The sequence below is a fragment of the Lepisosteus platostomus genome, chromosome 4, assembly GCF_059453375.1.
Source record: "Lepisosteus platostomus isolate fLepPlt1 chromosome 4, fLepPlt1.hap1, whole genome shotgun sequence".
NCBI classification, from domain to species: domain Eukaryota; kingdom Metazoa; phylum Chordata; class Actinopteri; order Semionotiformes; family Lepisosteidae; genus Lepisosteus; species Lepisosteus platostomus.
This window is the reverse complement of record NC_142614.1, coordinates 56131182-56148680: the sequence shown is the minus strand read 5'-3', so window position 1 is coordinate 56148680 and position 17499 is coordinate 56131182. Positions and strand designations below refer to the sequence as shown.

Here is a 17499-nt window from a genome sequence, read left to right as displayed (position 1 = left end):
TCTATTACTTGTTCCTTTGCATCCTACGCATGCTGACGCAGCTACCCACCTGAACATAGACAAATTGTCACCATAGTAAGCCAACATTGCGCTCTCCGTTCAAGCACTATCATTGGCCTTGGAAATGTGCTGCCTGTCGTTCACTTGTCGTGTATTTATGCTGGTTGGAGTCCTCCCAGTCTACACTGACTCGCCAGTCTTCAGCCTTTACTGATCATTTTGCCCGGATCGTTTCTTTCAAGTGTCTTCTGAAGGACGTCTTTCATTTTTTATTCTTCTTAGTTCTGATATTTATCAGTTTTTTTAACGTGCTTAGTTGTTTTTCTTATTTCCATACGTTTATGTAAATGTCTTACAGGCAGAACCCAAATAATTAAGAATAGAGTTAAACTTTTTATATGTAAACTAGCAATTATAAAAACCGAACAGTTATTAGTCACTCCATCACCTTGTTTCAGTGAAATGTACAAGAAAATAATGGTACGCAGGCGTCACCTAGTGGTTTTCGGTATATTCAGGCACTGGATAAAGTACTGAATGTACTCTATGTAGCAGTCACGCACATCTATTGTGTACATGTACATATGTGAATATATTTACTGTTTTTAGGAACCTACGGCAGTGTGGCAGTGTAATAAACTGCATAGAGGTATTGGTTTTTCAAAGAAATCACAATATGCAGAACCAGTGAGAGGTTATACTTTTTTCAGGGACAGTAATTATGAACTACCACCTTTCAAATCTCAGCAATGAAATGACATAGTAATTCGTAGTTATTTCAAATATTACCTGTCTCGAATCACATTCCTCCATCAGTGTATCTGTAGGAATATGTTTTAATGTTTCATCAATCCGGACCAAACATTATTAAATTACAGCGTTTAAGAGAAGTGGCAACGGGGAGTGGCGACAGCGTGCAGCTCCGCGAGATTGGCCAGCCCGAGCCGCGAGGCGGGAGCATGGGTAACCGGGGGCGGTGACGTCACCCCAAGTTCCTGGATTCGGCTTTTGAAAGCGAAGAAACGAAAGGGAGCAGTGAGTGAAGTCGAGAATAGAGGTGCGTTTGGTCTGGGACACAGGTTAATATAAACGTTATGTACTGAAATATCGATTCGAGTAAGGTGATGTTAACATTTAAAATACGCACACTGTCCGGAGCCAAAATATGAATTTTAAATTCTGTCCTGCAGGTCACTAAACCGGCCTTGTTGTTAACAGCAGGCTGTGGATCTAGAAACAGAATAGCTGGAATGATTCCGCTGCTTTACGCTTTATTGTCTTCAGTTCTTAAATATTTACGTTTCGCGAGGTTTATGTGCTTAAAGGATAAAAGTGTCGTGAGAAACGATTCATTACTGGTATCGTGGTGTCTATGAAAACATGCTGAGGTGATTTCGGAAGACGTTGCCAGCGCTTGGAAGACCGAACTTTGCAAACGTGCCTGCTTTAGCGGAGGAGAACAGAGAGAAATGAAACTTATCGCACCGTTCCCAAAATGAAGAATAACCTTTGTGACAGATCAGCAGTTTATTGAGGACTTTATAGTCAGCCTAGGAGGCAACGCCTGTTCTTAAAATAAAACATTTGTATACTGCACTGACCCGTATTGCATACTGTGCATGCCGAATCCTCCTTTCATTAAACAGTAATTTCTCTGCGTGCACGTACATTTTAATTTCGTGTTTATTTCCCTGGTTTGTCCATGTGACATTATGTCCTAAGAATTCCCAGGATTAGAGTACAGCCTTACCTCTAGCAGTTGAAGCACACCGGTGAAAGTATGGTTTATTTCCGTTAACCTTTTTTTTTCTTTCCTCCCGAGTCCGCTCCCTGTGCCGACCTGCAGATCCTTTTATAAAGTATGACAGGGCAATTAGTGGCGCACTCTTGAGTTGCACTACAGCGGTGCGCCGCCCTGAACTTGGGCCCTCAGCACTCTTGTCTCTGGTTCAGCACCCTGACCTCTCCTCTCGTTGGTTTATAATAATAATAATTAATAATTGCTTACACTTATATAGCGCTTTTCTGGACACTCCACTCAAAGCGCTTTACAGGTAATGGGGTCTCCCCTCCACCACCACCACCATTGTGCAGCATCCACCTGGTTTAGTGCACTAATCAAGAGCATTTTTTATGTCCACTGGATAGTGACGAGAAAGGCTTGTGAACGGAGTTAGACATGCGGTGTTCTCCAGAAATATCAACACAGCACAGTCAAAACCTTATTTTTGCTTTATGGCCATACAAATTGCATTTGTGACCGTGGGATAAGTACAATATAATACACATTTTATGTTGGGGGCAATTCAACATATTAGTTTGATTACATTAAAAAATATGATGGATTTTTATGTATGTGGAGTGCTCCAGTTTAAAATCCCACGTTATCACTGGGGGAGCATACAAACTCCTTGCAGATAGCAGCCCAGGAACTGCACCCGCCAATGCTAACCACTGCGTCAAGGTGCCACCCTCATTATAACGCCTTTCTGCTTAAGCTGGAGCAGACTGCAGGTGTGGCTTCTGTGCTATTTCAAATGCTAAAGTGGAGCAAGCGTCCAGAATCGTGTTTGCAACACTTGATCTTGACATATTTACTACTTGTAGGTCATTGTATTGGACGTACTACTGTGTTAAGGTCTTTGATTAAAGTCTCTTTTTTTCTTATGCAGCCCTGTATTTATGTGGCGATTTTGTTTTAACATGATTTAATCTTGAACAATTTGGAATTTGTAGTACACAAAGTACTACAACACACATTTGACAGTGAGTCTTATTAGATTTGATGGATAAATGCGATTGGTTACAGTAGATTCTACAGGACTTCTGTAGTTTACTTTGTGTTAATGTTTTTCAGGATTCTGATTGATATGAATAAATGTTTTCTAAATAACAGGCTTGGTTTCTTCTTACCCAAACAACTGTATTCACTGTAAAGTTCTGATGGCAAAATTGAATGTAGCTCCTTAGCAGAGCAGTGTACATCTGAAACCATTTCCTTGGAGGATAACATCAGCAAAAAATGTAACTTTGTCTTTTGTAGAGCAACATGTCACGTAGTGGGTCCACAAGGCCAGTCGTACCCCAGCCCAAACCGTCTTGTTCCAGGGGCAGGGCCAAAGGACTGAAAGATATCAGGGTTGATGAAGAAGTGAAGATTGCTGTTAATGCCGCACTTGAGAGGTTTCGATACAGTGATCAAAAAGGTAACCGAAAACTATTATTTGTTGTTACAGTGTTTATATGATTGAGGAAGCAAAATCACCATGGGTGTATAAGTGGAAACCAACTTTTGATAAACATGCCATGAAAAGTGTTTGTATTCTGTGGGCTGCTGGACAATAAAAATGAATCCTTCATAGATTTGCTTAGAATACAACAATGCACAGTTTGCCAAGTTCGCTCTGTCAATGATGTTACAGAAATGGAGTTTCCATCTTCCTTGACAAGCACCGAACGTGCCTTTGTTCATCGCCTGGCCCAGTCATCAGGTCTGATTTCTAAAAGTAAAGGGTGAGTTTTGAGCCAGTCGCATGTTTCAAATACTTCATTTGGTGTTATATCATATTGTACAAGTTAAACTCTGATTACAAATGTTTTTAAATGCATGTTTAATGTCAAACCTGGCTAGCAGTTGTGAATAGAGATTCTTCAACACACATATACAATATAATCTAGGGTGTATTTGTAAATGTCTGTGGCAGTGGGTAAGAAACCTTTACTTTTTGGGAAACCTCTGACAATGGGTTAACACGACGCACAATTTTGTTCTTTCTTTTTATTTTGTAATTTTTGCTCATCAATATTTGAAGCACATTAATTAAGTGCAGTGCTACCTTTACATTGTATATATTCTGGAAGGGCGTTTTACAAAAATCAATTAAAACCTGCTGTTTCAGAAAAGGAACAAACAGATTTCTTACCGTGAAGAAGAAGGATGGTTCGGAGGGAGCACATTCCCTAATGAACTTCAGCCTGTCCCTCAATACCAAGCATTTTGTACGAAGTCTGCTTCAGAGATATCCTGTGACCAACAAAGAGCGAACTGACCTTTTGCCTAGATCTGAAAGGGGAATGTCAGTTGCTGTCGAAGCCGGTAAGTGTATGAATAATTTTGTATTATATTGTTTTTAAAATTTATTTTTTTTCTGTGCTCTAACTACATATGATAGAAAGATAGAAATTTAATTTAACCTAGTGTTTCCTAGCCCGTATGCCTCAGACATTAATGTATGTGCCATGGAATTTTGAAGAAGTCACATGTGAGAAATAAAAATTGAATTGTTTTTCAATAAAAATGGAAGTTTTGTGGCATAACCAAAGCTTCTCTGACATGTTCAGCATAAATACATCATACAGACGCCGCGCTGTGGGACTGTATACAGTATGTTGGAATCGCATGTGGTACAAGCTGGGTTTTTGAAGTTTGACAGATATAAAAAAAACAACGGAAAACATCTGAAAGTAGCTGAACAGGAGCTCCGCATTTCACTGCGTTTGATTCCTGCCAAGGTTGTATATAATATAATAACATGCTCAAACTGGTGACGTATACCTGTGTGTAGTGGGGGGGAAGCGTGGCACATAACTTTAACATTTCTGTAAATGGGCCCTGGGATTGAAAAGTTTGAGAACCACTGCTCTAATCGATCATCATACACCATTATATGCAGAGGTTATTTACTTTCAGAAACTGGCGTATAAGATTTTTTGGAGAAAAAGTAGGCTTTCATCATGCGTATGACCTGTTTGTACAGCATGTTAAAGATGTTTTTTCTTTTATTTAAGATTGACATGGCCACCCTGTACACTGCGTATTGTGTCCGCACAGTTTTATGTGTACTTTTGTTACTAAGTTCATAAATAAATCAGAACTTAATTTTCCAGAAAGAGAGAAAAACAGAACAAGCGGGCGCCTCAACAATGGGATCCCTCAGACTCCTGCGCGGCGAGGAGCCTCTGACTTAGACTCCTTCAGGCGCTCACTTCCAGTGTTTGAAAGACAGGAAGAAATTGTCCAGGTTATTAAAATGAACAGGGTGGTATTAATTGTTGGAGAAACTGGATCTGGAAAGACCACACAGGTCAGTTCTTTTTGGAGATGCCTTGTTTTTACCATTAATTGCCCAGATGTTTTTTTTAAATCAAAGATACATTTTGTTGGTCAAAGATATCCTGAGATAATCCCAGGTAAAAACATTTTTCTCTCTGTGCCAATTTCTACAAGTTGTATTTAGAGGGATTTAGATATAAAATACCCAAACTTTGAACCAAGCCATAGTACATACTGTATGATCAGATGAAATCCTCCTTTGCTCACAACCTGTGTGCCTCACTTTGTCTATGTACAGTATTTTAAAGAAAGTCAAGAAAACAATTTTGGGGATCTTGCGTGGTTCAGACGTTAAGTGCTCTTGCTCCAGGGGTTGCGTGTTACTAGCTGACTGTGACTGGGATTCCACAAGCAGCTGGAGATAAGGGTGTTTTTCTCACAAAATACTGAACTGTGAGAGTCCCTGAGGCACCTGCAGCCTCACGCCAACATCAGTGAAGGCTGCTACTCTTCATTTGGATTTGAGTCTCCTTTAGGTTCCTGCAGAGCATGACGTGACATGTCAAAAAGAAAGTTAAAGACTCAAATGAATGGGTGGGTTGGAGGAGTCTATCTGCAGCTCCTCAGTTTCCCTCTGGGGGTACTAGGGATCATCAGTGTGAGCCGAGACATAATATAATTTAGCGATTCCAAGGTGGGAAGGTAACTAATTAAAAAATTCAGTTCTAATTTAAAAACCAAAACCATAATTGGACATAGCACCCTAGGTCACCATTAAACTAAAGTATTCTGTTAACACGATCTTTAACCATTTTCTTGCATCATAATAGAAGCATTTGGAGAGGCGGAACTAATGCTTATTTTTTTCTGTTTAAGGTTCCCCAGTTCATTTTAGACGACTCTAGCAAGAGTGCAGTCCCGTGCCGAATATTCTGCACTCAGCCAAGGAGGCTTGCAGCCATTGCTGTGGCCGAGCGAGTGGCTGCAGAGAGAGGGGAAAAGATTGGTCAGACCGTAGGATACCAAATCCGACTTGAAAGCAGGTAGAAGACGCATTCAAAATCAATTACACTCTTATCATCCGTTAATATTTCAGTCTTGGGGCTTTAAGACATTGTTAGACATCACTGCCGCGACAAGCTGTCATGTGAAAATCTGTACGGCATGCTTTGCCCATACATAGGACACCTGTAATTTATTTAATCTTCTTTCATCTTTCAGAGTTTCTCCAAAAACCCTGCTTACATTCTGCACTAGTGGTGTACTTCTGCGTACGCTGATGGCTGGAGATGCTAGTTTGGCAACCGTAACACATGTCATAGTGGTAAGAAATACATAATTTGGAATTTGTTAATCTACACAGTATATGATTATTTGAATACATAAATTGTGGAAGATACAAAAATGATAAATACACTTTGTGTTTTGCACAGCTGAAATTTATTGCCCTGGTGATCTCATGATAGCTGCAATTTTTTTTCCATTTTGAAAATGAATGAAATATATGATTTCTATTATAGTAAAGACATTGTTTCAACAGGAAATCATAAAAATGACGTGTATTTGTACACTGTTTCTCAAAGCATAATCTTAATAGGATAAATATAACACCTTTTCTAAGAGGTACTAAAGCAGCAGTGCAATGTTTGTGGACAATATGTAGGCCCCCCCCCAATTAAAACATAATAATTTCAGTATAACATCATATTCGTTGTAATAATACAGTAGGCCAATTAGCTTTTGTTTTAAATAAGGAAGTAACTATATAACTCAATGGATTTTGTTGAGTTTAAATCATTACTAAATAGTTCTATCGAAGAGATCCTTATTGATCTTGAAACCTTGGTGGTCTTTTATTTATGTAGTAATAAAATAAATTCATGAAAGCATTTTGACTTTTCTGATTGCATGTTTATTTAAATTTCAAGACATGCAGCTCCGCAGGTTATTCAAATTAAATTCTGTTGTTACACCTAAATATTTATAGTGCATAATCATAATATGAAGTTTCATGCTCGAGTTAAAGACCTCAAACCTTCTCAGTAACACTTTCCTTTCTCTTTGTTTTAGGATGAAGTACATGAGAGGGATGGGCTAAGTGATTTCCTGCTGACTAAAATTAGGGACATAATGCAGAAATTGCCATCTTTGAAACTAATTCTGTCTAGCGCAGCTCTTGACGTGAACCTGTTTGTAAGATACTTCGGCTCATGCCCAGTTATATACAGTAAGTAAATGAGTGTTTTATTTAAGCTAGATACAGACGTATCATCATTGAAAATGTCATATTTGTACTAAAATTTTCGTGTTGCACCTTGAATAAACCTTGTGTTGAGGTTTTGTTACGATTTGTTTATTGTGTTTTGATATATGTCATCATCATTCAGAAGAATCGGGGTTTTTCTATGGAAATGAAGCATTTTCTAGTTATTGGCTTATAAATCTAATATCAGTTTAAGGATATTATGAACTTGGTGTACATTACATCTCAGGAATATTATACTCAAATTCCATTGTATGTGGATTCGTGGAGCACAGAAGCCATATAAGATAGTACAATATAAGAAACATGTTGGGTGGTTAAGGGAAAATGCTTGTTATAGTTGCTGGAAGATCCCATTTCAAACTTTAGTTCTGACACGGTTTAACTTTATTTTTTTCTGAGCTACATACCAAACCTTCTTGTGCTGTCCCCTTGATAATTAACGTAAAATCAAGCTACTGTTGTAAGTGGCTCTTTGGACTTTTTGTGAAGTGCAATTGACAAAATCTACTGTATCATTTTCTCACCGAAATGTTATTATTTTCAGTCAAGGGAAGACCATTTGAAGTTAAGGCTCTTTTCCTAGAAGATATCTTACGGACAACTGGATATACAAACAAGGACATGAAGAAATACAAGGAGGATAAACTAAAAGGTAAAGTGAAAAATACAAGAAAGGTTTTCTGAAACCATTGGTAACTCACATCCTGTATACAGTACATAGAAACGATGTTAGTATGTGGTATGAGAGTTCTGAAGTCCGTACTAGTTTTGACATGACTAAGATTCAAGTATTTGGGAAGGTGTGGTGATGTATTTTGTGGATGACCACAGACCTTAAGACTATGAATTCAGATGTGGAATGCTTACAACCCCTGTGCCCCCTGTCTTACAGACTGTGTTCCTTTTACAGAGGAAAAGCAAAAGACATTGCTCACCGATTGGTGCAAAGATCAGGACAGAAACAGCAGACCAGAAATGAGAAAGAACAGCACACAAGAGCCTCAGAGAGACAAAGCTGCCTCTTATCTGTTACAGGATAATGACTTTTATGATGGTGGTGGCGACGCTGTATTTAGTCAGCTGGTAATGTTATTATTTTTTTAAAGTTATACAGTATATGCCTGTTCATTCACATGATATTTTTAATCTGTTTTAAATTAAAATAGATGATTATAGAAAAAAAATTAAGTATTTGTGTGCATGTACAAAACACTCATAATAGGATAAAATGTGCATTTGTGCAAGACCTGTGCCAAAATATTCTAAACATTTTCCAGTGCAGTTTGTCATTCAAGGATTTTTAGTTGTAGAATAGGTATATGACCAATGTTATGCAATCCTGCAGGTAAATTCTGTTTTTAAAAAACGTCAGAGGTGATAAAGGAGCTAAATCTTCAAATTCTTGATATTTCAGCTGATGTAAATCTTTGCAAATGTGTACTGTACTTTTTCTAGCATTTCTATGAACAAGAGATTGTCTTCTACCTCAGCTGTTACCAGTGCTATTCTATGCATAATGTGAAAGGCAGTTTTCCTTTTGAGATCACTGCATTCAGTGTTAGCATGTGCACTAGTTGTAAGTAGTGGTTGATTGCCCTAAATTAATATCCTAAATTGGATTTTTTTAAATCATATGGGCTAATTATTTGTAAGATACAAATTCCTGATGACATAATCTTATATCTCCATGTAGCGGGTGCATGGCTGGATACACCCTAGACATAAATACACACTTGCATGGTAGGGTAACTTTTTCCAGAACCCAGTTAACCTACCACTGTGTCCTTGGACTGGGAGGTAACTGGCGCACCTGGAGGAAACCCATAAGAACCGGGAGAACATACAGACTCCACATAGATACTGTAGACCACCAGGTCCGGAATTGAACCCAGGGTCCCTGCAGTGCAAACCACTGAGCCATCATGCCAACCAACCTTATATAATTTATACAATTATAACAATTATTAATAACAGTGATATTGAGAAATCTGTTTTTTATTTCAAATCACTTATCAAAGCCTGCCATGTTTCTATAGTAGGTTAACATTCATTCTTGTGTCTATTTAGTATTGACATGTGCAGGTAACAGGGTAAAAATAAATAACATGTGACCCAAGACAGCCCTGTCAAGACACGACATAGCTTATTCCAAAAGAGCTTGTTCCACACTACCCTCACTGCCAGCACCGTGTCTGGTACACTTTTACTCTTGATGCAAATTCTAAGTTACAAAATATAAATTATTTTGAAGTGAGATTTTACTCAAAGAGATAATCAATCTGAAATATTTGTTTGTTTTAATCCTTTAAATGCAGAATGAAAAGGATGCTACTTCACTTGAGCCTTGGCTGGTAAAAGAAATGGATGCTTGCATCTCTGATATCTTCCTTAATAAAGATGTCGATGCATTTGTTCAGCTGTTTAACCTCATTTCAAGTGAAAATGTCAGCGGTAAGCTAAATGTTTGTTTATTCCATAAATCTGTTCTATTTGTATAACTTTACATTTTTTCTTATGTTTCTTTTTAATAATGAGAGTGCTTTTAAGTGCATAGTGCATATTGCGGGCCATTTAAGGGTAAGATATGTTACCATAAATTTCAGCAAAACCTAAAGAGTTAAAACTGAAATATGTTAATAGCATAAGCATTCAGGTCCATGACTGTAAAATGTGATGGAAGCTCCTTGGCACCAGTTACAGCCACCATTTTTTGGGGTGAATCTCTACCATCTTTGCACACCGGCCTGTTGCCATTTTTGTTCATTCCTTTTGGCAAATTAGCTCAAGCTTTCATGTTGCTTGGTGATCTCTGATGAACAGCAGCTTTCAAGTCTTTCCACAGATCCACTGTAGGGTTCATATCAGGACTTTGAAAAGGCCACTCTAGGACGTTCGCTTTCTCATTCTTTTGCAACTCCAGTGTAGCTTTGGCCTTATTCTTTGGATCACTGTCCCGATGAAAGGTGTTTTTTTTTGTTCCAGTTCTAGGTGTTTAGCAGGCTTTCCTCCAGCTACTCTATGTTCCCAAGGTCTTCACAAGCTTCCCAGTCCTTGCTGATGAGAAACAGAACTATAACTGTTTCTCTATATGCTGCCACCACTATGCTTGACAGCAGAGGTGGTGTTGACTGAGTAATGCAATATGTTGGGTTTTCATCAGGATTTCAGATGCTTTATTTTTAAGTTCCGTACAAAGCCCTGTTCTAGAGTGACCAGGATATTGTTGAGCCGTTGACATTTTCTCACCACTGAACCTCTAACTTTCAAAGTTGTCATTGGCTTCACAATGACATCCCTTACCAGTTTCCCAGTGCGGCTGCCCAGCTAGTAGGGAAAGCCTGATCGAGGCAGCGTCTGTGTTTGATTAACATTCCACTTCTTAATGACTGTCTTCAGAGTACTCAAAGGGATATTCTGTGTTTTTTTTCCATAACTTTCATCTTTGGTGCTTTCTTCAGCTTTATCTCTGAGTTGATTGGAAGTTCATTGGTCTTTATGGTTTAATCCTTGTTTGACAACCTAAAGTACCTGACTGAGAGACTTTAAAGAGAGAGATGCATTTATTGTGAAATCATGTGAACCACTATTATTTCACACACAGAGAGACCACTCAGCTAACCGTATGCCTCATTGAGTTAATTTGTCCACCTAAGTTAATTTAGGTTTGCTATAGCAAATGGTTTGAATACTCATCCAAATTATGACTTTTTCTGTCATATTATTAGCTTTAATTTAATTCATATTTCTGTTCTTGCCTTTTGCTTTTTTGTTTGAATGTGTGGAGTAGGTTGTGCACAAAAATTGCCACTTTAACATGCACATGACCATGACTATATTTTTAAAGCAACAAAATGATTAAAATGTAAGGATCTGAATACTTTTGCATGGCGCTGTATGGCGAACAGTATAATCTATAACACTACTCTGTGATTGATTTAAAGTTATTTATTCTTTTGTAAATGAAGGCATACCTCATTTGTGATAGTAAACCCAGAATACTAAGTTGGTCATTTCAAACTAGATTTCTTACTGGCAAATTCATAATTTTCATAATTTTAAAATAATAAAAAGTTGAAAGAATTAGTTTGGCTTCATGAACATAGGACTGGCTTCTGTTTTATAATAGGTGCTTGTTGTTAAATGAATAAGAAATCAAAACTTGAAATAGCAGTTTCAAGTTTGGATTCCAGTGGTAACTAGATCTGTTGTGTATTATGTGCTTATACTGTAATAGATTATTAAGATCTTTTTCTAACATTTTTTAGAATGTATTCAGCGCAACAGATCATGAAAGAAGTCATGACAGTCACTTGTTGTATTACTGTTTGCAGACAACTAAGGTTTTGTATTGGGTAATTGAAGTGTTTATTTGTCCTACCTGACCTGTAGTTATCTGTGCCATTCCTGCTTTCAGTTGATTACAGGCACAGCAAGACCAGCGTCTCGCCGTTGATGGTAGCGGCGGCCAGAGGATTTGTGAGTCATGTCGAGCAGCTGCTCAGCATGGGGGCCAGTGTGGAATTGAGAGCATCCAATGGCTGGTAAGACCAGGGTGAAATAAAACACGCTGACACAGCTAATCTTAGTTATTGCTGGACCTTTTCAGCTTTGTTTTTGTCTTTCTAGTTTTCCAGTCTTTTCGGAAACCCAATTTTGTATGCTTGTATGCAAACCCATTTTGTATGTTGCCTTGCATTTTAAAACTAGGATTACAATGTATATTTTGCTTTTGGTATTAGGAGTATTACGAGGTGAGCAGCAACTATGCTGTACCTTTGTCCATGTCAATCTTATTGAATTATACCTCATATGTCATACACTTTTTTTTCTATTGTAACACTTTGGTATTGTGTATATATATATACTTTGATAGTGTTGAGGCTTTTTCTTTCTTTCTATAGATCCTTGAAATGCCTTCAAATCTTTATTTAAATGTTTGAAATATAATATGATTTCAAAAGTAATAAATTCAATTTTTTCATTGAATTTTATTGCATGTATATTTAAGCTTGTTTTTCTAACATTTCAGGACAGCACTGGACTGGGCTAAGCGATTTGACCAAACTGAAGCAATTGAAGTACTTGAGTCTTATATGTAAGTACATTTATTGAAGAGGGAAATAAGACTTTACTTGGTTAAATTATTTTGCTTTTCTAAATGTTAACTTTTTAAAATGAAGAGCCATAGTAGTTAATGAGAAATGAACCTTACATGTAAAACAACAAAAACAAGTCTCAAAAAAGTGTAAACTATATAAGGATTATGGCACAGTAGCCTATAAAAGGTATTGTTTCTTTTCCACCTGTGCACTCATATTATCAACTTCACTAACATCTAACATCAAAAACTTTAAAATACTGTACATGTTACAATATTAGCAATGGACAGGAGTTTTGTTCATTTACAGTATGTATGTCAGTTTTGTTTATGTCTGTTTTTGATTGTGTCCCTCCTCTACTCATGCATCTTTGTCTGCTGGTGATGAATCATTATGATGATGACTTGGGATTCTTGAATAAAGGTGAGTCTTGGATACAGGTATTTGTGTGTGACCGTCTTGTTTGTAAGGTCTCCAATGTCACAGTTAGACATAAATTGATGTGTAAAGACAATTTGAAAGAAAGGTGCTTGTGGTATTTCTCATACCATAAAGAATATCAGCAGAAAACATGAGAAGTTAAAGCCATCCTTGTGCAAATTATGTTATGCCATGTTTTAATATTAAGAACCCAGAGCCTGCCACGTTGTCTAAAGTCCAGTCATTAATATAGTCACAGAGAAAGAAAAACACATTGCGATTAAAAAAAGATCTGCATGAAAAAAAGTCAAGCACAAAAAAAGTTATAAGATGTGGACACTATTGCGTGTTTGGCTTCCATTTCCTAGAACTTTGCTATCTCTTCAAGATACACGTAGTAATTCTATAACTTGTCTCTGGTTTTGTGTGTACAGCTCCTCATTAGAAGCTGTGAAGCTGGATGAGAGCTCGCTTGTACACACAGAATGTGGTGTGCTGAGCACTGAGGAACAGGAGCTCCTGAAGAGTTACCATCACAGCTTTGATGATGAGAAGGTGGACCTGGACCTCATCATGCACCTCCTATATAATATCTGTCAGACCTCTGACGACGGTAGGGCCCTCAGCTGGGGTTTTCTACAAGGTTGTAATTTAATCAATAGGACTGTTTTAATGCAGCTTAACTGCATTAAAGATTTGTCCATTGTTTTTTACCTTTCAAAGAAAATTCCTTTGTATTATTGTCTTGGTGGCACAAGTAATATGAAGACATTTATGCAGAACTAATTTTGCTACTGGTATTATTAAAAGCTGTGAAAAGTATTGTTTAACATGTACAATATAATAAAAGTTTTTGCAATTTAATCCATACAGGTTTTCTATAGTACAGGGAGTGATAGATTACATTGATTTTATTCGGGAAATTGTTTTATAAATGCACTGTAAATCAGTCATTTGGTATTTATTGTTATATTATTTTATTTCTGTTTAGGTGCAATTTTAATTTTTCTACCAGGATATGATGAAATTGTAGGGCTTCGGGATCGCATCCTTTATGATGATAAAAGATTTGCAGACCATTCTCAGAGGTAAAGAATTGGGATGATGACTTCCATCCATCCATTTTCTAATCACTTCATCCAGTACAGGGTCACGAGGGAGCTGGAGCCTATCCCAGCCAGCAATGGGCACAAGGCAGGATAAACCCTGGATTGAACACCAGTCCACTGCATGGCACACACAGACACTGACACGCACACATTCACACCAAGGCCAACTGTCCCATAAGCCAATTAACCTACCAGTCATATACAGTACATGACTCTTGAACTGTAGTGCTTCTTGATACACGGTCTTATTTTCCTGGAAATGTAGAGCAACAGTGTTTTGTATGCCTTGTTATTTCAATTCCATACCCACATAACCAGAGAAAGATGCACATCTTCTCCATTAATTATGTGATTTTAGGTATATACTTGTACATGAGGTGAAGATAGATAAAATGTGTTGTAGCCATCTATACAAATGCTGAAGTTTTAGTTTTCTCAAGACAAAAAAGAATTGTTTGCTACAATATTAAATCAAAACTATTTGATGAAGTGTTATATGGATTGGTCTATAATTTATTTCTGCTGTTTTCTGACAGGTATCAAGTGTTCACTCTTCATTCAAATATGAATACCTCTGACCAAAAGAGAGTACTTAAAAACCCACCTCCAGGCATCCGTAAAATAGTAAGTACACTGTGACAGAATAGAAAAAAAAAACCCTTATTAAGATTCTTTTTAGTGATTTTGGCTCTTTTTTTTGTTCTAAACGACAGATTCTCTCAACCAATATTGCAGAAACCAGCATTACGGTGAATGATGTGGTCTTTGTTATTGATTCTGGCAAAGTCAAAGAGGTAATTTTTTATCTGCTTCAGTCGGAAGTCTTGTGTTCTGTTTTTCCACTGGAGTGCATTAAGTTTTTCTAAATCCTGTTTGTGTTACAGAAGTCTTTTGATGCCCTCAACCATGTGACAATGTTAAAGATGGTGTGGATATCAAAGGCGAGTGCAATCCAGAGGAGAGGAAGGTATGCTGGTAGTACATTGATGCTTGGTGTTGTCACTAATTATGAATTAAAGGTTTTTCTGGAGATATGTCAGGACAGTTCAAATGTGTCTCAGAAACATTCTATACAGCCATCACTTATCTCTTTTTTATTATTTAAAAAAGCACTGTTTTGGATGGCTTCTGGTCCCTTCACAGGATTTAAAAGGGGTGCTCGATAATTGGGTGAACCTGCTTTCTTTGTTCCTCAGAGCGGGGCGCTGTAGGCCAGGCATCTGCTTTCATCTGTTCAGCAGACTGAGGTTTGAAAACATGCTGGACTTCCAGGTTCCTGAGCTCCTCAGGATGCCACTGCAGGTACTCTTGTGAACAACTTAATTTCAGGTTTTGTTTCCTTTGTCAGTTGAAGTCTCAGTGCTGAGGGGACAGTACACGTTGAAAATTAGGAATATGAGAAGCTAAAGATAAGGATTGTTTGGGAAACAAATATTACTGCACTGTTAAAAAATGTCCAGTAAGAAAAATGTTTCTAGGCAAACTACTGTTCCTGGTGTTTTGAGTTTAATATGCTTTTAATTCTGTGAGTTCTCCTACATAGAATTGTACATAAAGCATTTTTAAAAATAAAATAATTATTATAATCTTGCTATGCTATAGTATGAAGCCAACCAATCATTCGATATTGCATTATTTATGTCACTGAGTGCAGATGTAATCAGTGTTGGCCAAAACAGGCAAAATGGTTGTAAGATGAACAAAAATCACAATATCCCCATTTGATCTGTGGTGAGCAGTTTGGAGAAGAACACATGGAAGTTATTTACACCCCAGGGAGTTCCTGCTTTGCTTCAACAGGCACCGTGATTTTTGGATACATATAAAGAGTTTTTTCAGTAAACGTCAGGAGGTGAAGGAATGCCTTTTAAGACCATAGCAGTCCAGTCTTTAATTGAAGTCAAAGGCTTTACCCATATGCTTTTCATTCCATACTAAAGGGTAAAGGTGTAGAAACCAAAAGGGCTAAACAAAAAAAAACTCTTAAACTGCAAAGCATCCTAAATTAATATGTAACCAAAAACATGGATATCTGAAAATATTGTAATCTGTTAAAATTTAGTAAAAGATGTACTGCTCAGTAGAAACTTGTGCATTACGTTTCCACCTGTAAATTTTGCATTTTCATATAGTGTCTTTAGTGTTAAGACATATTGAACTGCTTTTCTATAGCAAGTAAGTGTAATCTGATGAGATATAAGATATGTATATCTTCACTATATAAACTGTAGGAATTAATAGTTTAGATTCCTGTGTGCTTTTGCAGTTATTTTGCATAGTACTTACATTCTTACTTTTCTTTATTTCCATTCTAAAGGAATTGTGTTTACACACCAAACTGCTGGCTCCAATTGCGTGTCCTGTTGCTGAGTTTCTTGCTAAAGCGCCAGAACCACCACCTACACTGATCGTTAGAAATGCAGTACAGATGCTCAAGGTAATTCTCAGTTTCATAGTTTAGCCAAGTGACCTTTCTCAGCATTTAGGATATCAAAAGAAAATGTCTTCTCTGTTCAGACAATAGATGCCATGGACCCCTGGGAAGACTTAACAGAACTGGGGTACCACTTAGCTGACCTGCCAGTGGAACCTCACCTTGGGAAGATGGTGCTTTGTGCTGTGGTACTGAGATGCCTTGATCCTATCCTCACTATAGCCTGCACTCTGGCCTATAGAGATCCATTTGTTCTGCCTGTACAGGCAGCCCAGAAGAGGGCAGCAATGCTGTGTAGAAAACGCTTCACTGCAGGGACTTTCAGTGACCACATGGCTTTTCTAAGAGCTTTTCAGGTAAGCCACTAATAATATGCTTGATATTATAGCTAATAAAAGGTTGTTTTTAAAATAAATCGTTTTTTCCCTTAAGTAGAGAGGTTTTAGGATTGAGTATTTGTTTAATTTTTCATTATAGCTCTTTGCCTTGAGGATAAAGCTAACGTAAAATATTTTCACTTTGTTGAGTGTGTTTCAGATGCATTTTGAATTGTCTCTCTTATTGCTTATTGCAATAGAATTGTTCTATTGATCTGTTCTCTGAAATACCCTTTATAAATAGTACAGATGGAGTGTCATTTGGGAAGTTGACCTAATATGCAAGAGTTTGCAATCTGAGGAACACAAAGCCATTACTAATTAACAACATCATAAATTAAGCAGTCCATCCGGCAGTGTACAGCCAAAAGCACTTAGCAGTATCCTTTCTTGGGTAATTGCAAACAGGAATCCAGGACCAGTGCTATTTGAGAAAGAGTGGAAACATTTTAGCTTACTTTGAAACCATACAAAGTGTGGTGATACATGATTTTAACTTATAGATATGTGCATAATTGTTTAGCACTAAATGTGACTCAAGACCAAATGCTAAGGAAAGAAGACAGAACTACAGCATGCATGTTTCAAGGCTTGAGCTGAATGAACAGCAAAAGGCGCAGCAGTGTTGTTAGAGAACCTGTACAGTTTGGCAGGCCTTTTTGGCAGTGCAAATGGCGGTCCTTTCTATATATTGTGTGATGCTCGTGTTTTTGTTCATGTTTTGTGTGTTTTTTTATGATG

The 17499-nt window shown here is 37.5% G+C and overlaps 1 protein-coding gene across 3 annotated transcripts in view; it reads left to right on the top strand.

Moving 5' to 3' along the window:
- The first annotated feature begins 956 nt into the window (after positions 1–956).
- The window catches only part of ythdc2 (YTH domain containing 2), a 35801-nt gene continuing 19258 nt past the window's right edge, over positions 957–17499 (top strand). For 2 of the 3 annotated variants that reach the window (XM_088629941.1, XM_088629943.1), the window contains exons 1-21: positions 957–1057; positions 3044–3206; positions 3423–3513; positions 3900–4096; positions 4888–5084; positions 5930–6096; positions 6275–6377; positions 7124–7280; positions 7864–7971; positions 8212–8402; positions 9635–9770; positions 11734–11860; positions 12349–12414; positions 13273–13451; positions 13830–13926; positions 14484–14571; positions 14661–14741; positions 14832–14914; positions 15144–15249; positions 16265–16384; positions 16465–16737. In XM_088629941.1, the coding sequence (XP_088486067.1) occupies positions 3050–3206; positions 3423–3513; positions 3900–4096; positions 4888–5084; positions 5930–6096; positions 6275–6377; positions 7124–7280; positions 7864–7971; positions 8212–8402; positions 9635–9770; positions 11734–11860; positions 12349–12414; positions 13273–13451; positions 13830–13926; positions 14484–14571; positions 14661–14741; positions 14832–14914; positions 15144–15249; positions 16265–16384; positions 16465–16737 (2724 nt within the window). In that variant the 5' untranslated portion in view covers positions 957–1057; positions 3044–3049. The remainder of the gene's footprint in view (positions 1058–3043; positions 3207–3422; positions 3514–3899; positions 4097–4887; positions 5085–5929; positions 6097–6274; positions 6378–7123; positions 7281–7863; positions 7972–8211; positions 8403–9634; positions 9771–11733; positions 11861–12348; positions 12415–13272; positions 13452–13829; positions 13927–14483; positions 14572–14660; positions 14742–14831; positions 14915–15143; positions 15250–16264; positions 16385–16464; positions 16738–17499) is intronic. The other variant, XM_088629942.1, reaches the window with a different exon arrangement.